The following is a 21,282-nucleotide window of genomic DNA, read 5'->3' on the forward strand; positions in this document are numbered from 1 at the left end:
TCCAACTATTTAGTCGTGTACGTGTGGACGCTAGATGAGATTGATAAACAATTTGCCAATTCAATTTCTGATCAAGTTGGCAACTTGTTTGTCCCACCTGAATGGGCCTCAAAAATAACTATAAACCGTATCAGTCGTTTTATTTAAAACTGTTTTGCTTTACATATTACGAAAACATGAAATCCCTACTAGTATCCATGACTAAAGAGAGCTAATGTGTATTTGCTAAAAAAACTAAGGCTGATTTAAATTTTCCTTGGCAGCTGGAGCTGGCTGCGTGGCTGTCTCGTGGTCTGTAGCGTCCATTGGTGAGTAAGAAGTAGTGTCGAATTTGACTTGGTTTCTCTGGAATTAAATTACAATTGTAAATTAGAACATAAAAGTAAGGGAATTATTATCTTTTTAAATATTGATCCCTGCGAAAAGTGTACTGAATCTTTTTTGTTCAAAATTTTGTGTAGATTATTAACGTCTTACAGCATTTTTTGATAGTGGCCACCGTTTATGAATTATTTACGAAAAACTAAAAAACGGGACCTTTGAAGTGATTATAATTAAATTTCCCGTGTTAAAATATCTTTAAATATTGATCCTAGCGAAAAATTTTACTAAATCTTTCTTGTAGGCAATTTTATGCAAATTACTTATGTAATAGAACATTTTTTGCTATGCGCCACCGTTTAAGAGTTATTTACGAAAAACTAAAAAAAGGGACCTTTAATGTCAAATATCTCACTTCCGGTCAAGATTTCGATCGAGCAACCGGCAAATTCGGATTCAGTGGGGTCTAATTAGGTTAAAAAACCCGGTTGCCAAAAAGTAATATGCTTTGCCAGTCGAAATCGTTTTGATGAAAAATATGACCAGTCTATAAAGGAAAAGTCTATAAAGCGGCATCGGCAGTTCGTCTGGTCATGGTGTCCCCTCAAAAACAGCCGAGCTGAAAATGTTCCGCTAGGCCGGAGGACAAAATGATGAAAAACTCGACTAATCAAACTTATAACAAATTAAATAAACTTTCATTTTGTATAAGTGGTCATGTCGTTAAGATGTATAGTTTCCGAGATATAATCGAAAAACCGAAAAATGGGAACTTCAAAACCCCCTCTCACCCCGGCTCAGGGGACGGCCGGAGACTTTTGATATGTTGACCTTCTCAAGACTCGCTCAAAACCGAAAATAAATGAAGTACAGTCTGACAAAAAAGAGTAGAATTTAAAAAGTGGCAAGGTGTTATATAAATTGGTTCGACACTACAGTATTGCCGCTTTATAATTTCTACTCTTTTTTTTGTCAGACTGTATCGCAATAAATAAAAAAGAATAAAAAAAATTAAAATAAACAAAAAGAAAACCAAAATACCTTAATATAATGTCTTTTTGAAAAAAAGGGAACCGCATCAAGAAACAAACCCCATGAAAATCACAAAATAATTTTTATATACCCCAGCCCTATACTTGTCCAGTACCTATCCCGTCGTAAAGCAAATTTCTGCCAAAATGTCATCATCCGGGCAATTAGAAGTCGGACCATTAGGGCTATGCGGACCTCGGCTCCCGACCTCTCTTTTTATTAGGTACTCTTTTTAACATATTTGACCATTGGTCCGTGACCAAGCTCCGCTCTCCTACGGCTCGGCCAGTGGCCTCGCTGTGCGAAGTTCTTCTCGGTCTTCGGCCTCGCTTTTTACATACTCATATGAATGATATTTGTACGCTTACAGCAAGTGACTCTGAACTCTCTTTCATGCGCATGAGAACAAAGGCTGTGTCTTCTTGATCAGAATTGCTCTCCGAAGCAAGGCCAGGGCCAGGGCCTAACTCAGGCCGCTGGTGACCGTGTTGCACCAAAGTAAATACCTGAAAGAAAAGGAATTAAAGAACTTCCAGCTTCATTGCTGTTTGTGTGACACACATGTTGTGCACGCGAAACAGTCCCACTACATGAGCAGACATTTAGGCTGTGTAGCAACTCCCCGCATTTGGAATGACTCGCGCTAGATCAATCTGCGTTCGGGCGAAGCGACCGACACTTCATTTTCTATAGCAAGCCTCGGTTGTGATTATATTCTCTTTGAGCCTCGGTAATCACGTGAAATCTAAGTATCGGACGCCTCGGCCTCGACGCGCACCGTTCTAGCGTGAGTCATCCTTCAAACATGGTTATCCACAAACCACAAAGTATTTAAACGGCCTTAATCCTCAATGTGTTTTTGTCTTAACGAAAATTAAGTAAGACCCGTTCTGAATTGCGCTGCTAGAAAGGTAGCTGCTAGAAGAGTAGAAACCCTATTGTGTTAATATGCCTTGAATGTGTGAAGCGATAGCTTACACTTTTGACGTTATTCCGTGTAATAGAATTATTTTTCCACAGCGTCGTCGCGAGGTCCTCGGCCTCGGGCGTCATCCAATTGCGTCGCGGCAGCCGCTGGCGGCGCGTGAACAGCTTGTGGCCCTAAGAACAAGGAAGTGCACTTCACTGACAACTAGAATGATAAACTTAGATAATTGATTCTCATTAAAACGTGTAAGTGCATTTCCTTGCTGTTTATTGTTGTTGAACTACGCGATGTAGTGTGGTAATTATTAGCAGGGCCACGTGTAATAGATAGATAGAAACATCTTATGCCGGCTGTAGGTACACACCCGTCGAGACACCCCGAGACAGGACGAAAACGAGTGTGTACATACTGCTCCCACCTCGGCTCGCTTTTACTCGTCTCGTGTCGCCGTTCTCCGATTGGGTAGGGGCGGTGACGAAACTCTTGGAGAGAGGCTCTCGACGAGTGTGTACACTGCATTAGGTGGGACAAGAGAAACCGTATGAGGAAATTCCTTACATACCTATGTATTTTCAAGTTAATATTATTTATGCATTAAGTAGTTTTATTTTTAGTATTCTCTGTATTATCATGTAATTTACTTTTTAATATCTTTCAGTAGGTATCCCTGACTGTTTATTCCCTATTTGTCCCTACAGGCCCCGACAATTTCTCTTAACCCACCTAATAATTAAACCTTAGGTATTTTTTTAGTATGTTATTTAGTTTTATTTGTATAGTCACGTCTGAAAATATGGATAAGGCACGGTGGCCACAAAAGAAGTGCATTCTAGTTGCCAGGGAGTATTTGGGATTCTACTGAGCTACTTTTACTATGGGACCAACCAATATTGGTTTCGTTCTACATAAGCCCAAAGCCCAATCGAAGGAAGTGGCCTTGCTAGAGGTAGCATAACGTCTGCATCAGAAAGCCTACCTACCGCCAACATCGAAAAAGGAAAAAATGTGTAAACGTAAAAATAGCCTTGTCAGATAAATGTCAGACCATTCACCTGACTCACCATACAATGTGTATGACCATTGGACGCCTATTATCTACAGAGAGGAACGCCTGTTCCGTTTGGTTATATTTATATCCTCCAAGGTTTCAAGCTTCCATTCACCAAGAGAAAGCTCCTTATTCTGCTCGAAAGAAACACGAAATCCAAATTTGGAACAAAAATATTATGAAAATTCGCATTGAGTTACGGAAGATTCCATATGTTCCGTAACTCAGTAGAAGATTTTGTAATACATACGGTGAAATTGCGGAATAAGGAACTCTATCTACCTACTTACTCAATTTTATCAAAATCTGAGAAAAATGAAAAACGAGAAGGAAATAAAATATGTTGGCGGTAGGCTCAGATGGCCTACCGCGAATCACGTTCGACTTGTTACCTCTCTGTCGCACTTGTAAATTCGTACGACGTGTGACAGGGAGGTAACACGATGAACATGGTTCGCGGTAGGCCCTCAGGGTTCAATAAGGACAATAATATTAATAATCAAAATACCTGCGATTGGTGACGACGGCTTGTTTCGTTCGAACGTTTGGGCAGATTTGCATTGTTTTTGTCAACGGCTACAGAAGCGTGGCATGACTTGCCTTTCGCTAGATGCTTTAATGTGTCTACTGCTACCAACCCAGGGATCACCATAAAAAATACAACATTCAATATAAACTCCACCGGTCTGAAAAATATTTCCGAAGTTAGTATTTATTATAAGAATTCTGAATCCAATTTAGTATTATTAAGTAAGTACCTTTTTTTTGTAGTGTTAAAATAATTTAGCTATCGTTACGTATTTCCGTCGATTTCCTTATTACAAAATTATTTACTTTTTTGGTACCCGAAACAAGCTAAATGCTGGATTGTAATTAATGTTAATGTTGTAATTAGAGGAAACATACAAGCTGACCACTCTGACCGTCCTCTTGCGAGTGTCCGGATGCACCGGCCAGCCCTTGACGTCGTACACCACCTGGCGAGCGCGCAGGCAGCACTCGCGATAGTGGTCGATAGGTCTCGGGTCGTCGAGGATCCAGTCCAGGCCCCACAGGCCGGCTCGCGGCCATACCAACCCCAACAGAGCTTTCAACAGGCCTGTGTGAGGAAACCGCTTTCAAATCTAGTCATAATTAGTAAGTGGGTACAATTTTTAACATGATTATAAATATCAATAAATACCAACAAATCAATAAATTCAAGATGGCGGCCATTTTTAACAATTTTGTCTTTCAATTTTCACATCAAGGTAGGTTACACATTAGGTCAGGAAATGAATGCTCAAAAAACGTTGTAGAGGGAAATGCTAGGAACACAATTTTTGACTCCGTAACTTTGTTTGGACTAGTTAGGAGGTGAACATATCAAAAGTCCCCGGCTGTAGCCCCGGTGCTGGGGGGTAGATGGGGGTAAGAAGGTCGAATTTTTCGGTTTTTCATTGATATCTTGGAAACTTTGCGTCTTAGCGACATGACTACTAAGACAAACCGAAAGCTGATAAAATTAGTTACAAGTTTTATTCAGTCAAGTTTTTCGATATCTTGAATAGTTTTTGAGATACCCGCTCTTGAAAGTTTATTTAGGAATTATAATTTTATCTTAATATCTACATCAGTGAAGCTGTTAGGCCATGTTTGGTATCATTTTCGTATAAATCGGGGGTGCTGAATTCATTTATGGTATCACATTGACACTATTTCGAAGTAAAACCAAAATTAAAAAAAAACATATTTTTTTAAATACTTCTTCACGCTTAAACCGCTGAACCAATTTCGCTGAAATTTGGTATAGAAATAGTTTCAGTCTCGACACAGGACATAAGATAGTTTTTATAACCAAAAACATCTTTTGAGGGTGTGAAAAGTGGGGTGGAAGTTTGTATGGAGAGTCAATAACCACTGAACCGGTTTAGATGAAATTTAGGATGGTATACATCTGTGATTTAGATGAAAATGATACCAATCATGACTTCAAACTTTACCTTAAGCAGTATTAACCTCAGGAACTCAGTTTCGTCGACGAAGTTGAATTCCCCCCATACTCCATTTCACAACTTTAAAGGATGATTATTGAGATAAAAAGTATCTTATGTCCTGTCTTGGGACTCGAAATATCTGTACACCAAATTTGAATTAAATCGGTTGAGCGGTTTAAGCGTGAAGAGGCATTTAAAAAAAAAGGTATTTGTATAAAGTTTATATGTTTTTTCTTAGGAATGGTATCAAAGTGATACCAAAAATGAATTCAGCACCCCCGACTTATACGAAAATGATACCAAACATGGCCTAAGAGCTTCACTAATGTAGATATCAAGATAAAATTGAAAGCCCTAAATAAACATTCAAGAGCGGATATCTCAAAAACTATTCAAGATATCGAAAAACTTGACTGAATAAAACTTGTAACAAATTTTATCAGCTTTTGATTTGTCTTAGTAATCATGTCGCTAAGACGCAAAGTTTCCAAGATATAAGTGAAAAACCGAAAAATGAGACCTTCTTTCCCCCCTCTACCCCCCAGCACCGGGGCTACGGCCGGGGACTTTTGATATGTTCACCTCCTAACTAGTCCAAACAAAGCTACGGAGTCAAAAATTGTGTTCCTAGCATTTCCCTCTATAACTTCTTATTGCTTGGCCTACATACATTTCGGATTATATCTAGGTCAGGAAATGAATGCTCAAAAAACGTTGTATCGAATATAAACAAGATATCGAAAAACTTGACTGGATAAAACTTGTAACTAATTTTATCAGCTTTCGGTTTGTCTTAGTAGTCATGTCGCTAAGACGCAAAGTTTCCAAGATATCAATGAAAAACCGAAAAATTCGACCTTCTTACCCCCCCTCTACCCCCCAGCACCGGGGCTACGGCCGGGGACTTTTGATATGTTCACCTCCTAACTAGTCCAAACAAAGTTACGGAGTCAAAAGTTGTGTTCCTAGCATTTCCCTCTATAACTTCTTATTGCTTGGCCTAATCATATCAATATAAATTTTCATCATGATTGACATAATTCCAGCAAAAATTAAGGGTCGGTTGCACCAAACTGTTACGAACGTTAAAGAGTTCGCTAAATTTTTATGTATGGAAAGTTTCATAGTAAAGGCGCGGGGCGCGCCGGCTGACGATGATCAGTCTGTCAAATGTGGTTGGTGCAACTGGCACTAAGAAATTCAAGATACCGACCGTTTGTTCTAATTTTGACTATCAGACCGATGACGGCGATGACCGATTCATATTAAGCGGATGACGGACAGATTCAAATGAATGAATGAATGATTTGACTATTTTTTTTTTATTTAAAAGGAGAAATGTAATTAATCCCAAATTCCAATTACTTACTTAATATTAAGTTGCTAAATTATTAATGTAATTTACGTTAAGGCATACCGAGAAAGAGTAACATCCCAATAACACCAATAATAACGACCGCAACGTTGATCGATTCCACATCAACATAGTGGCAAGCGCGCGTGAAGCGGGCGCCGCGCCGCGCCGGCAAGCCCGCGGCGTCTTGCCTCGCCGCAGACATCTCCCGGCACGGCAGCCGGGGGTTGTCCCCTGCCAAACACCATAAGCGAGGAGCGTTTTTATTCCTCATCTGCTCGACATGACTCTTTACACTTGATAGAAAATATTGTGCAACGTAAGGGGTATGTGAAATTTTGGAGACTAGGGATTTTATTCCCGATAGCCGCACACTTCTGTCAAAGTACGACAATATGGCGGACGAATGTTGGAAATGTCCCCGTATTTAAGAATTATTTCTCTTAAAATTTAATTTTATCTTCGCAAGTGTATTGAAAAACTTTGTGTTTAACTCCGGGGGTAAGAATATTGTAAGTCGAGTCTTTAATTCCCTGCAGACTGCAGCTGTAGGGAATTATGACCTCGCTTACAAAATCTGACTTACCGCTTACATTACATTGCCTGGCTCTAGATACTTATGGTTTAATTTATTAATTAAGTTTCTTGTCAAAACTTTCATTTACAATACAAGCTTTTATCGCTGGCTGTACTTATCTTTCAACAGTCAATTAAAGGTAATTGATACTAACAGTAAAAGCTTGCGTTGTTTTGTCTTCGGTGTCCATCATTCAGATGGAGTGCCATTTCGCTGGCTCAATATTACAGGGTTCTGTTTCACTTTTATCGAACTGAAATTTGAACATGGTAATTTAATGTAACATAGAACCCGGCCTGTAATATTGGGCCAGCGATTTGGCTTGGCACCGACTTCAAACATATCAGGTGGCCTAGCCATGATGTCGTTGATAGAAAACGCTAACCGGAACTTAAACAATGTATGGGAATAGTCATGTTTCCTTTCTTTTTGGCGTTTGTCGATGTAGTGGCTCCTCTACACGATGGGCCAGCGCCGGCCCTCCAAGGGACGCAGCCATGCGGTAGAATGAGATAGCAATATCACTTGCTCCCTCTAACCGTTAGAGCTAATCTAATCTAAAGCCTCCTCCACACTCGTGCGCGAATCGCGGCTGTCTGCGAAAATCGACTCCACACTCGCGTTCGCGGCTTCGCCCGCGATTCACGCGCATAGTCTGGAGGGGGCTTAATGCCTGCATACAGGGCCTGCCCTATGAACGCTATGATGGCGCCATCTATGAAAACCTTTGATAGTTGCCAACAGTGTTGGCCGAAACGTTATTGCAATTGAAAATTCTTGACCAATAACCAGTACAAGTTGAACCGTCAACTGTAACCGTCCGTTACAGTTTACGGTTCAATTTGTAATGGTCAACGGACAATTATTGCAACTAACGTTAGGCCAACACTGGTTGCCAACTCCATTGATTAAACATACCGTAACAGATGCAGTCGCAATGCCACACGCAGTAGCAGTGATCGCCTTTCTTTATAAGCGCATCCCGAACTGCGACCGACTCGCCGTCCTCATTTAAGAGGTAAACTATGGCAACAAAAATAAAAACAAAGAAAGTTAGGTTAGGCCCCTGTTTACACTTTGACTAGTGATTAGTGAAAGTTCATACCGGGTGTGGCCTGTAATACGAGCAAAAATTTTAACTGTAGGCTGTACTCCTCAACCAACATTTGTTCAGCAACTTTCAAAAATAACATGTGGTTTGATTTTTAATACACTTTAAAGTTTATTCTAAGACGCAATGTATTGCGAAATGATATGGCATGGCGATGGCGTCCATTGACGATAATAATATATATTTATTTTGTATGAAAAATAGGAAGTCTAAATACTACATAATGTTTAAAAGTTGTTGAATAAAAGTGTCACCGTTTGAGGAGTACAATCGATGTTTTAATTATTTGCTCGTGTTACAGGCCACACCCGGTATATTTGTTACTTGACTTTTAACCTGTACGGCTACATTAAGTTTGGCATTGATGGCTCCTCTACACGATGGGCCAGCGCCGGCCACTCCAAGGGACGCATTTATGCGTTAGAGGGAGCAAGTGATATTGCTATCTCATTCTACCGCATGACTGCGTCCCTTGCAGTGGCCGGCGCTGGCCCAACGTGTAGAGGAGCCATGACATAAACGCTATCGTACGAGCGAGATGCATAGAAAGTAAATTACGTCACAGAATAATTAATAGTACTACCGTACAGAATGAATGAATGTTTATGTTTAGAAAGGAAACTTCCTACTAAAACGAAGTTTGACAGCGGTTAGGGGGCCTAGCCAAAACGCATTTCGAAAAAAGATATCGCTAACGAATCGATAAAAAATGTATGGGAATGACAGGTACCGTAGATGAGTTTGTCGAAAAATATTAACGAATACAAAAATGTTAGCCAAGTTGCAATGTTGTAACGAAACGCAAAACTTTCGTTACTGGAATTCGATATCTGTCATACATTGCCTAGCCGAGTGACACTTTTCACATGCGAAATCGAATCGTTATCGCCTCCTAGGTGTCGATACGTAGCGAGAGCTATCCCCTTGCAGATAACTTATCGAAGCACAAGAAAATGCCGTATAATAGTGTTTGTAAATTAGAATTTGTAGTAAAAAGCATACTTTAACATTATTGTGGGCGGCGAACAACGCGGAAGTCTCGCTTAGACGCAGGCGCCGTCTGAAAAATCGCCTATTGGAACTGCTTAGGAAAGGACTGCCCTTAGCTGGTGGCTGGTGGCTTTATGCTACGGGGTCAGATCAAAGGATAGTGGGCCGTACGCAGCATTTCACCCAAAGGATCCAATGTGACCGAGGCGCTGAATATCTACCTATCTATATTGACAGTGTCATGGAAAAATGGATTATGCACCCACAAATGCAACACGAAACAACGTCCCTGCAAAGGTAAGAGTGAGCCAATAACTTATCCCCACATACCTAATAAGTATATAAAATATGTAATTGATGCTAAAATAACTTCTTATGTGTTCCTGTTACGTCTTCAAATATAAACCGATGAATGGTGTAGATTAAATTTGGTACCCATATGCACACAGGCAAGCACTTGTTTCTCAATAGGAAAGTGAATTGATTGTGTAAAGGCAAAGGTATATAGGTAAAGGCTTTACAAATATAGATAAAGACTCGGGAACAAATGTTCTTCACACAAATAAATGCCCTTCCCGGGAAGCAAAACCATAACCTTCATAGGCAAGGTCACTAACGACTAGCAATATTGTAGTGTCATCCCATTTTCTTAAATTGATTTGAAAGAGACGAGACTACAGTGTTGCTACTTTTTGATTTCTACAATTTCTTGTCGAACTGTACAGTAAGCTCAAGAAGACTTGTGTTGTGGGTACTTAGGGTACTTAGATAACTATATATAGATGATCAAACCAATTTGTCACTCAGTAAGAACCAGGAAAACTATACTCATACTTTTGGGTGCTAGTACTAGTATATGACAAAGCTAGTATGATTCTCTCTGTCTTTGTTTGAAATGAGACAGTCCTTTGACAAACTATACTTAAATACATAGACAACACCCATGACTCAGGTACAAAATATCTGTGCTCATTACACAAACAAATTTCCTTACCGGGGATTCAAACTCAGGATTAATATCAGATTAACCGGCAGGGTCACTAGTCACTACCCACTAGGCCAGACCGGCTGTTGTTATGCATATAAATTATCAACCATATTAATGAAACTTTTCATATTATGAAACATATTGTATATGACTTCTTTTGGCAGGCGCAGGTACAGTCAGCTGCAGAGAAATGGTACCACTCCTGCATACAAACTTCTATGTAGCGGTGGTACCTTTTCTCTGCAGCTGACTGTACCTACACACTATATAAAAATATATGTACTTACACAAAACATTTAGTTTTTTTTTGTCATATGACTGGTAGAGAATAGATAAATATTATAACCAAATGTTACAGAGTTTTTTGAAAAACTAAGCATTCATTTTGTTTCAGGTGACTTGGATATTCATTGCAGCCTTGACATATTTATGGTGCTCCAAAGCCAGGGTCAAGGGAAGAAACTATGACACATGTACAACCACAAAAATATATTGAGTGTTGTTTTACTATTTTAAAACACTACATAATATATGTGCAAACAAGAAAAGAATGCTTGGCTACTGATTTTATGCTGCCGGCAAAAAATACCTGCTGTATCTTTCATTAATAGATTTCCAATAAAATAAATTAACTTTTAACCCAATCATTGTTTCATTCATTTATTTATGGTGGTTACCACCTTAACCTTTGGTATGCTTAGGAGCAGATCTGCTCCCATGTACTTACCTATATTCAACTTTAAAAAATGCATTAATTTTGACGACCGGTCTGACCTAGTGGGTAGTGACCCTGCCTGCTAAGCCGATGGTCCTAGGTTCGAATCCCAGTAAGGGCATTTATTTGTGTGGTGAACACTAATATTTGTTCCTGAGTCATGGGTGTTTTCTATGTATATAAGTATGTATTTATCTATATAAGTATGTGTCGTTGCCTAGCACCCATAGTACAAGCTTTGCTTAGTTTGGGGCTAGGTTGATCTGTGTAAGATGTCCCCAATATTTATTTATTTATTTTATTTTATTTAATTATGATTGATATATAAATTACAAATTGTTGACAGGAGCATACAAAAGGTTAAATATGAATAGCCAGTAGCTTAGCGGGTGAGATTCCCTTCCCAAATTTCCATTCAAAGCAAAGATGGTAGGTAATTAAAAAATAATATTAAGTAATAATATGATTTATTGGTTTTGGTTTCACAGGCAGCTTTTATCTTATCTAATGCATAACATCTATGTATTCAATGTTCGCTTGACTTTTGTTAATTTCGAAAATGTTTGAAGTCTATGAAGTAAATGAGTTCACTGAGGTTACACTGATTCGGGCAAACCTGTTCACAATTTCACTTCACGGTTTGAATCATTACTAACACTTAAAGTATTGTCTCTTCTGGTCAAGTAAGCCAGCAGTGCACGTCCTTAGCACTGGTAACTGCCATGAAGGCGTCATTGCAGCGGCAGCTTTGACTGTTCGTGCCAACTTGGCGAGGACTTCTCAGCGTGGAAGAAGAGCCCGCGGAGCCCGCTCTTGCCCGCTCTGGCTGCGCCGCCGCCTTGATTGGGGCTGCGGTGACGACGGCTGTCTGAAATTGTTAAACTTAGGTCAAAATTATATGCAATTAACAACGCACTCTTCAACTATTACACTATATAGAGTTATTTTATCACGAAATTGTAATTAACTAAGTTAAACAAATGCCAAAATATTTCATTTGCTTACCGATAAAACAATTATTTTCTCCAAAATTAGATTCGCTGTTCACTTGACACTCTTGACAGCTGACGTTTCTTGACAGTTTTGAACGAGAACCACAGACTAAAATTAATTTTTATCGACTTGGCCCGTCGAATATGCGATAACTAAAAAGATTGCCTCTTGGCTAGGTTATTATAAACATTATCGACCAGTCGCTCGCGAACGTAGAGATCGAATCGATACGGAGCGAATGTAATTTGGCTACGGGCCCTGCAAGGGGATAGCTCTCGCTACGTATCGACACCTAGGAGGCGATAACGATTCGATTTCGCATGTGAAAAGTGTCACTCGGCTAGGCAATGTATGACAGATATCGAATTCCAGGGCCCGTAGCCAAATTACATTCGCTCCGTATCGATTCGATCTCTACGTTCGCGAGCGACTGGTCGATAATGTTTATAATAACCTAGCCAAGAGGCAATCTTTTTAGTTATCGCATATTCGACGGGCCAAGTCGATAAAAATTAATTTTAGTCTGTGGTTCTCGTTCAAAACCGTCAAGAAACGTCATCTGTCAGCTGTCAAGAGTGTCAAGTGAACAGCGAATCTAATTTTGGAGAAAATAATTGTTTTATCGGTAAGCAAATGAAATATTTTGGCATTTGTTTAACTTAGTTAATTACAATTTCGTGATAAAATAACTCTATATAGTGTAATATTTGAAGAGTGCGTTGTTAATTGCATATAATTTTGACCTAAGTTTAACAATTTCAGACAGCCGTCGTCACCGCAGCCCCAATCAAGGCGGCGGCGCAGCCAGAGCGGGCAAGAGCGGGCTCCGCGGGCTCTTCTTCCACGCTGAGAAGTCCTCGCCAAGTTAGCACGAACAGTCAAAGCTGCCGCTGCAATGACGCCTTCATGGCAGTTACCAGTGCTAAGGATGTGCACTGCTGGCTTACTTGACCAGAAGAGACAATACTTTAAGTGTTAGTAATGATTCAAACCGTGAAGTGAAATTGTGAACAGGTTTGCCCGAATCAGTGTAACCTCAGTGAACTCATTTACTTCATAGACTTCAAACATTTTCGAAATTAACAAAAGTCAAGCGAACATTGAATACATAGATGTTATGCATTAGATAAGATAAAAGCTGCCTGTGAAACCAAAACTAATAAATCATATTATTACTTAATATTATTTTTTAATTACCTACCATCTTTGCTTTGAATGGAAATTTGGGAAGGGAATCTCACCCGCTAAGCTACTGGATATTCATATTTAACCTTTTGTATGCTCCTGTCAACAATTTGTAATTTATATATCAATCATAATTAAATAAAATAAAATAAATAAATAAATATTGGGGACATCTTACACAGATCAACCTAGCCCCAAACTAAGCAAAGCTTGTACTATGGGTGCTAGGCAACGACACATACTTATATAGATAAATACATACTTATATACATAGAAAACACCCATGACTCAGGAACAAATATTAGTGTTCACCACACAAATAAATGCCCTTACTGGGATTCGAACCCAGGACCATCGGCTTAGCAGGCAGGGTCACTACCCACTAGGTCAGACCGGTCGTCAAAAAAGTTGAATATAGGTAAGTACATGGGAGCAGATCTGCTCCTAAGCATACCAAAGGTTAAGGTGGTAACCACCATAAATAAATGAAACAATGATTGGGTTAAAAAGTTAATTTATTTTATTGGAAATCTATTAATGTAAGATACAGCAGGTATTTTTTGCCGGTAGCATGAAATCAGTAGCCAAGCATTCTTTTCTTGTTTGTACATATATTATGTAGTGTTTTAAAATAGTAAAACAACACTCAATATATTTTTGTGGTTGTACATGTGTCATAGTTTCTTCCCTTGACCCTGGCTTTGGAGCACCATAAATATGTCAAGGCTGCAATGAATATCCAAGTCACCTGAAACAAAATGAATGCTTAGTTTTTCAAAAAACTCTGTAACATTTGGGTATAATATTTATCTATTCTCTACCAGTCATATGACAAAAAAAACTAAATATTTTGTGTAAGTACATATATTTTTATATAGTGTGTAGGTACAGTCAGCTGCAGAGAAAAGGTACCACCGCTACATAGAAGTTTGTATGCAGGAGTGGTACCATTTCTCTGCAGCTGACTGTACCTGCGCCTGCCAAAAGAAGTCATATACAATATGTTTGATAATATGAAAAAGTTTCATTAATATGGTTGATAATTTATATGCATAACAACAGCCGGTCTGGCCTAGTGGGTAGTGACTAGTGACCCTGCCGGTTAATCTGATATTAATCCTGAGTTTGAATCCCCGGTAAGGAAATTTGTTTGTGTAATGAGCACAGATATTTTGTACCTGAGTCATGGGTGTTGTCTATGTATTTAAGTATAGTTTGTCAAAGGACTGTCTCATTTCAAACAAAGACAGAGAGAATCATACTAGCTTTGTCATATACTAGTACTAGCACCCAAAAGTATGAGTATAGTTTTCCTGGTTCTTACTGAGTGACAAATTGGTTTGACCATCTATATATAGTTATCTAAGTACCCTAAGTACCCACAACACAAGTCTTCTTTAGCTTACTGTACAGTTCGACAAGAAATTTTAGAAATCAAAAAGTTACAACACTGTAGTCTCGTCTCTTTCAAATCAATTTAAGAAAATGGGATGACACTACAATATTGCTAGTCGTTAGTGACCTTGCCTATGAAGGTTATGGTTTTGCTTCCCGGGAAGGGCATTTATTTGTGTGAAGAACATTTGTTCCCGAGTCTTTATCTATATTTGTAAAGCCTTTACCTATATACCTTTGCCTTTACACATTCAATTCACTTTCCTATTGAGAAACAAGTGCTTGCCTGTGTGCATATGGGTACCAAATTTAATCTACACCGTTCATCGGTTTATATTTGAAGACGTAACAGGAACACATAAGAAGTTATTTTAGCATCAATTACATATTTTATATACTTATTAGGTATGTGGGGATAAGTTATTGGCTCACTCTTACCTTTGTAGGGACGTTGTGTCGTGTTGCATTTGTGGGTGCATAATCCATTTTTCCATGACACTGTCAATATAGATAGGTAGATATTCAGCGCCTCGGTCACATTGGATCCTTTGGGTGAAATGCTGCGTACGGCCCACTATCCTTTGATCTGACCCCGTAGCATAAAGCCACCAGCCACCAGCTAAGGGCAGTCCTTTCCTAAGCAGTTTCAATAAGCGATTTTTCAGACGGCGCCTGCGTCCAAGCGAGACTTCCGCGTTGTTCGCCGCCCACAATAATGTTAAAGTATGCTTTTTACTACAAATTCTAATTTACAAACACTATTATACGGCATTTTCTTGTGCTTCGATAAGTTATCTGCAAGGGGATAGCTCTCGCTACGTATCGACACCTAGGAGGCGATAACGATTCGATTTCGCATGTCAAAAGTGTCACTCGGCTAGGCAATGTATGACAGATATCGAATTCCAGTAACGAAAGTTTTGCGTTTCGTTACAACATTGCAACTTGGCTAACATTTTTGTATTCGTTAATATTTTTCGACAAACTCATCTACGGTACCTGTCATTCCCATACATTTTTTATCGATTCGTTAGCGATATCTTTTTTCGAAATTCGTTTTGGCTAGGCCCCCAGTAACGAAAGTTTTGCGTTTCGTTACAACATTGCAACTTGGCTAACATTTTTGTATTCGTTAATATTTTTCGACAAACTCATCTACGGTACCTGTCATTCCCATACATTTTTTATCGATTCGTTAGCGATATCTTTTTTCGAAATGCGTTTTGGCTAGGCCCCCTGGCCCTTTCAAATATATATGGCACTATCCCTTTCGGCTATTTAGGGTTGTCAAAAATCAAGTGATTATCTTATCTGTGGTCGTGCACGCAAAAGGAAGTCAAGTGATGCCAACTCTAATAATTGTTCGGAGCAATGCTGAGCCGAGCGGAGCCGAGTTTGTCCGAAGTCAGGAGTTTCGCATCCCGATTACGTACCTACACGATAGCGTTTATGTCAATGCCAAACTGATGGTAGCCGTACTGGATCAGCGAAAAATGGATCCTGTGATACTTCGAATAGTTCAATATTTCTAATGACATTTCTTGTAGTGATGTCAAAGTATCGATAATTTTACTTTTTTTAGGGCAATTGTTGCATTGTTCAATAACAGCCAAGTTAAAATGTGGTTATGAGCAAACTTATTATTTTTACTGGTAAATGAGAAACAAACTCATGTTACTCATTTGGGCTGGATCGACATCATCTCCCAACTAAGTAACATTTTAGTTCTATAATATTGGCTTTTAACGCTAAAAGCTTGTATAGACGATGTATCAAGGTTTCAGAGGTGACCGCGTCGTATAAAAGTAGGGTTGCCATATGGAAGAATTAAATGTCGTGATAAAAATCCTGACATCACGCTAAAAATCCGGACATTTCTTGTAACAGAGATTTGGCGTAGCTTGAACGACGCCCCGGCGGCGCGCTGCTCTTTGCGGTGTGCTGTATCGTGGATTTACTTTTCCCTTTCCCTTTGCCCGATCCCGTAGCCCCCTCCCCGGGCGCGCATTTTATTTTTATAAGGTCATTCCTAAAAATCCGGACACATGCCAAGTCCGGCCGCAATCCGGACAAAGGGTCAAAAATCCGGACATTTCCGGTCAGATCCGGACGTATGGCAACCCTATATAAAAGTCTCCAGCAATACCTTTTCAGCTAAATTGTTTTATTAGCAACTGATGTAAAGGTTTACTTCACTATTTTATAGAACCATAATAGTCATGTCCTATAACAGGTATTTAACCCATTAACCACTATAATAGAGCAATATTACTTACAAGAAGACAAGAAGACATTGTAAGGTTTGTTAATGGTTTTGACAAAAACAAAGAATTTAAATTTGAATTTTGAACTGTAGGTTTGGAATTACTATTATTAATTAATTGCGGTTCCCTGCATTACCTGCATACCGGTCTTATGACCACTATTATAGAACTGCCGGATTATATCATCAAATTTTGAGCAAAACTACATCAATGCTATTAAATGTTGCCTAAATGTAGAGTTTTTTTTACATGAAAACATGTTCTACATGTGTGTAAACAGGCCCTTATGTAAAGTAACGACATTTGTACTGAACTTTCACTCGCTCATTAACTACGGTCACCACATTTATAGCTCTTTATAAAATACAACTACCTAATACCTACCCTATATGGATCAGAATCTTCGCTAAGTGTGTTATGACACTGATGAAGGAACACGAGTTTTAAGGAGATTGATAGTCATAAATACATCGCTCTGCAACTTAACCCTTTACCAGGCTAAGGGATATATATTTCCCACATACGGCACTTCAAACATGTGTTCTATTTTCGATCAGTAAGACTGACATTCGATTGTCATTTTTGAACTGTCAGTCGTGGTCAGGGTTATGGTCTTTTGCGTATTTAAAACAAATCTGAACAAAAGGCTATACAGGATATAGGCGTATAGGATACCTACCAGTGCAGTGCTGAAGTTCGGGATTCTCGCCGGGAGAGACCTCTGGCAGACGCAGCTGCAGGCGCCGCGTGTGCCGCGGTGGCAAACACTCTGCCTCGGAGGTAATGCCCTCTTCTTGCTTTTCTGAGAGCTTCATCAGATCCGAATCACAATCTCGTATTTGTACTCTAGAATTGAACATAGGAAGAAGTTAATTGCAAGGAATGGAGCAATTCATAAAATAGGTACCTAACCTAGAGGGCCTTATCGTTATATTGTCTTCGGTTACCGCGATAGTATCTCATGAAATAAAACTATGGAAAAGGGTTATAATTATTGCGTATAATGACTTTATACCTTTTTTTTTTAAATTATGAATGTGCTTACTCATGGCCACAGACTAGCCGAGGCGTAGACGTGGCCTACGATGGAGCGAGCTCGCCCAGAAGGTGCCTGTTCACTCTTGATTTGAAGGTTGCCGGGTTATAAGAACACGGAAATATAGACGCCGGCAAGGAATTCCATTCCTTGGCAGTGCGCATAAGGAAAGTAGAAGCAAAGCGCTTCGTGCGAATTGGTGGAATATCTACCAAGTAGGTAAGGATGGAAACCGGCCGTGCGTCTAAAAGTCCGATGGTAGAATGGGGACGGTGCACAGTGTTCGATTTCCCTCAAAAAATTTCCCTATGCTGTTAATTGCATAAATCAATCAAGGAATGCATTTGAAATGCAAGACTAGAACACCCAGAAGTCTATTTCAAATACTTTTTTTTATAAAAAATAAATTATATTTCATGAGCTTGACATCGAAAAATTACTAAATAAATTCTACAAAAGTATCTGATGAAGAAGTCGCTTTTTAATAAATGTAGTTTGATAAAGAAGGCTTTGGCGCATATTTTCTAGTTCTTAGTTTTGGAATTTACCCTCTGCTTACCGAGTTATTCATATAAATACAGATTTTTTATTTCATTTTTTTTCTCCTGAAAAACTCAAAAGTCCGACTTGTAACTAGCACTGAAAGATGGCTCTTAACTAGGTCTACCACTGGTAAAATAATCACGTTCCACTATCGCGGCGTTTGGGAGTTACGTATAAAGGTCAAATTATACTTTTTAGGGTTGTTACTTAAAGGTCAAACAAATAGGAAAGGTCGGAGTAATTAAAAAATCTGATTAAATTAAATTAAGGAACAACATAAGAAACTTTATTTATATTTATTTATTTAACCTTTATTGCACAATACAAGAAATTACAAATGGCAGACTTGCCAAAAGGCATTCTCTACCAGTCAACCATTGGGCCACGCAGAAACTTTTAAGTGCAGTGCACTTTGTTAAACAATAAAGTCATTAAATTCAGAAAAGAAAGAAAGAAATTCAGAAGTCAAGTTATAGTTTCTTTTCGCAAGTTGGTCTCAGATTTTATGTATTTTGTGGCTCATACAAATCATTTTCATTTTCGAGAACTAACGTGCAGTCGTCAACATGGGATGGATTTTCATCACCGTCTATTAACGAAGATCCATCATTAGCTAGATCTTCATCATCGACTCCAGCCTCTTGTAAGTTTCCTTCATGAATCGGCTTCAGAAGTTCACGAACTGCTTCTGGTAGACTAATCCTCTAGGACGATTTTTGGCGTTGTCTGTAGTGTGCCATAGACACGAACGGATCTGATGATTCTAGTGCACGGTGAAAGAGATCTATCATAGTTTTTCTCCTGTTCATTTTCCGGCAATGGTGTTCCCTATCTGACCGCCAAAATTTATTGCGCGATTCGGCCGCTTGCTATCGGTTGTTTATACTTGTGATAAGTATAAATGAAAGAGGTTTGCACACAATTAAATGTATTCAAACTTAGCCATTTTGATAATGATGGATAAAATAGTTTTTTACGATTAGTCGATTTTTAATTAATCACTAGCACTGGTGCACTTTTGCCCCCGTCAATCCAGTGTACCTGTATTTTTATTTATGTACCTGGAGTATGTCTACACAATATACAGTTTTGTAATAGAGGAAAATTTTGAATTAATTCTGACTAAAAATTAAAGGTCATGTTGAGGGTCAACCCTAACACTGTATTTTTAAATTCGATAACTCCCAAACGCCGCGATAGTGGAACGTGATTTTTTTACCAGTGGTAGACCTAGTTAAGAGCAATCTGTCAGTGCTAGTCACAAGTCGCACTTTTGAGTTATTTAAGGAGAAAAAAATGAAATAAAAAATCTCTATTTATATGAATTATTCGGTAACCAGAGGGTAAATTCCAAAACTAAGAACTAGAAAATATGCGTCAAAGGCTTCTTTATCGAACTACATTTATTAAAAAGCGACTTCTTCATCAGATACTTTTGTAGAATTTATTTAGTAATTTTTCGATGTCAAGGTCATGAAATATAATTTATTTTTTATTAAAAAAAGTATTTGAAATAGACTTCTGGGTGTTCTAGTCTTGCATTTCAAATGCATTCCTTGATTGATTTATGCAATTAACAGCATAGGGAAATTTTTTGAGGGAAATCGAACACTGTGCGGTGGCATGAGCTCGTGTAGCTCTTGGGCACACTCCCCGAAGTGCAACCTGTAGAATACCGACAGGCTGGCGACTTTCCGCTGATGGGCCAAAGACTGAAGCTTAGCCGTTCTTAGCTTCTTGTCGCCAATCATCCTCCTGGCTCTGCGCTCCACTGAGTCCAAAGCGGCGAGTTGGTATTTAGCTGAGCCATCCCACAGGTGGCTGCAATACTCCATACACGACCGGACTTGAGCTTTGTAAAGTGTTAGAAGCTGTCCAGGTGTCAAGTATCGCTTCACCTTATTTAGGACGCCCAGCTTTCTGGCCGCAGTTTGTGCTTTAGACTCAATGAAACTGCCGAAGCTGAGGACTGAACTCAGCTCCATGCCGAGGAGTTCCAGGCTGTCGGTAATAGGTACAGATGCACCCCGGAAAGAAGGAGTCAGGTCGAATGGACTCCGTTTTGCGGAAAATAGACACGCCTGCGTTTTGGAGGCATTGAACGTGACCAGATTGTCATCACCCCACTGGGAAACGAGACTAAGGGTCAAGCTCATTCGCGCAACCATGGCCTCTCTCTGTGAACGTATATACCTATACCTACCTCCCGACGTTTAGAACCCTATACTTTACAGCGTCCGTGGTCAAACTGTCAAAATTACAATGTGCGAATCTACGAGTATACCCAACTACAAAAATAATGAATAAAAAACTATACATTTTATGAGTAGTTTTTATAGGCACCTGCAAGATAAGATAGGTTTATAAGGCTATAGTTATCCGTTACAACTATTTTCAAGTAATACTATTAAATTAAGTAAAGATGTCCAACATTATCCAATACACAATAAAGTCCTAATAATATTTATTTATATTTAATGGTCTCACAGTGTATGTCTTGCCCCCAATGCATTTGTACTTTTCCATGTACAATTTGATGTACAATTGTGGTACAAAGGTGCTTACTTACCTAAATCTCGCCACGAAGAGACCTGTGTTTGTTACTTGCACCGTCAACGTTGGTCGACTGCCTCTAGTATTATCAGCAACAATAATTGCTATTCGGCCGGGTGCACTAGAATGTATTAGAAACAAAGCTATCTCTAAAATGCACGTTTAGTAGGCCCTTCAAATAAGGTAGTATCCAATAATAGCGTTTTGATGAATTCGTTCCCGGCAAGCTGGAAATCGTTTTAACAGCTTCGTTTGGTCCCATTAATTCTATAG

The 21,282-nt window shown here is 39.1% G+C and overlaps 1 protein-coding gene and 1 long non-coding RNA gene across 2 annotated transcripts in view; both read right to left on the reverse strand.

Annotated features, from left to right (window-relative positions):
- Positions 1–234: 234 nt before the first annotated feature.
- The window catches only part of LOC134678110 (uncharacterized), a 38,070-nt gene continuing 17,022 nt past the window's right edge, over positions 235–21,282 (reverse strand). The window contains exons 11-19 of the mRNA XM_063536560.1: positions 21,026–21,130; positions 17,557–17,723; positions 8,155–8,259; positions 6,723–6,893; positions 4,236–4,428; positions 3,838–4,015; positions 2,332–2,454; positions 1,722–1,859; positions 235–345 (exon numbers count right to left, since the gene is read on the reverse strand). Of these exons, the coding sequence (XP_063392630.1) occupies positions 235–345; positions 1,722–1,859; positions 2,332–2,454; positions 3,838–4,015; positions 4,236–4,428; positions 6,723–6,893; positions 8,155–8,259; positions 17,557–17,723; positions 21,026–21,130 (1,291 nt within the window). The remainder of the gene's footprint in view (positions 346–1,721; positions 1,860–2,331; positions 2,455–3,837; positions 4,016–4,235; positions 4,429–6,722; positions 6,894–8,154; positions 8,260–17,556; positions 17,724–21,025; positions 21,131–21,282) is intronic.
- LOC134678086 (uncharacterized) lies at positions 11,491–12,290 on the reverse strand. Its single transcript, XR_010100158.1, has 2 exons — positions 12,046–12,290; positions 11,491–11,908 (listed from the first exon to the last, which is right to left on the reverse strand). It is a non-coding gene; the product is annotated as an uncharacterized LOC134678086 (long non-coding RNA).

This window comes from Cydia fagiglandana, chromosome Z (assembly GCF_963556715.1).
Source record: "Cydia fagiglandana chromosome Z, ilCydFagi1.1, whole genome shotgun sequence".
Lineage (NCBI taxonomy): Eukaryota > Metazoa > Arthropoda > Insecta > Lepidoptera > Tortricidae > Cydia > Cydia fagiglandana.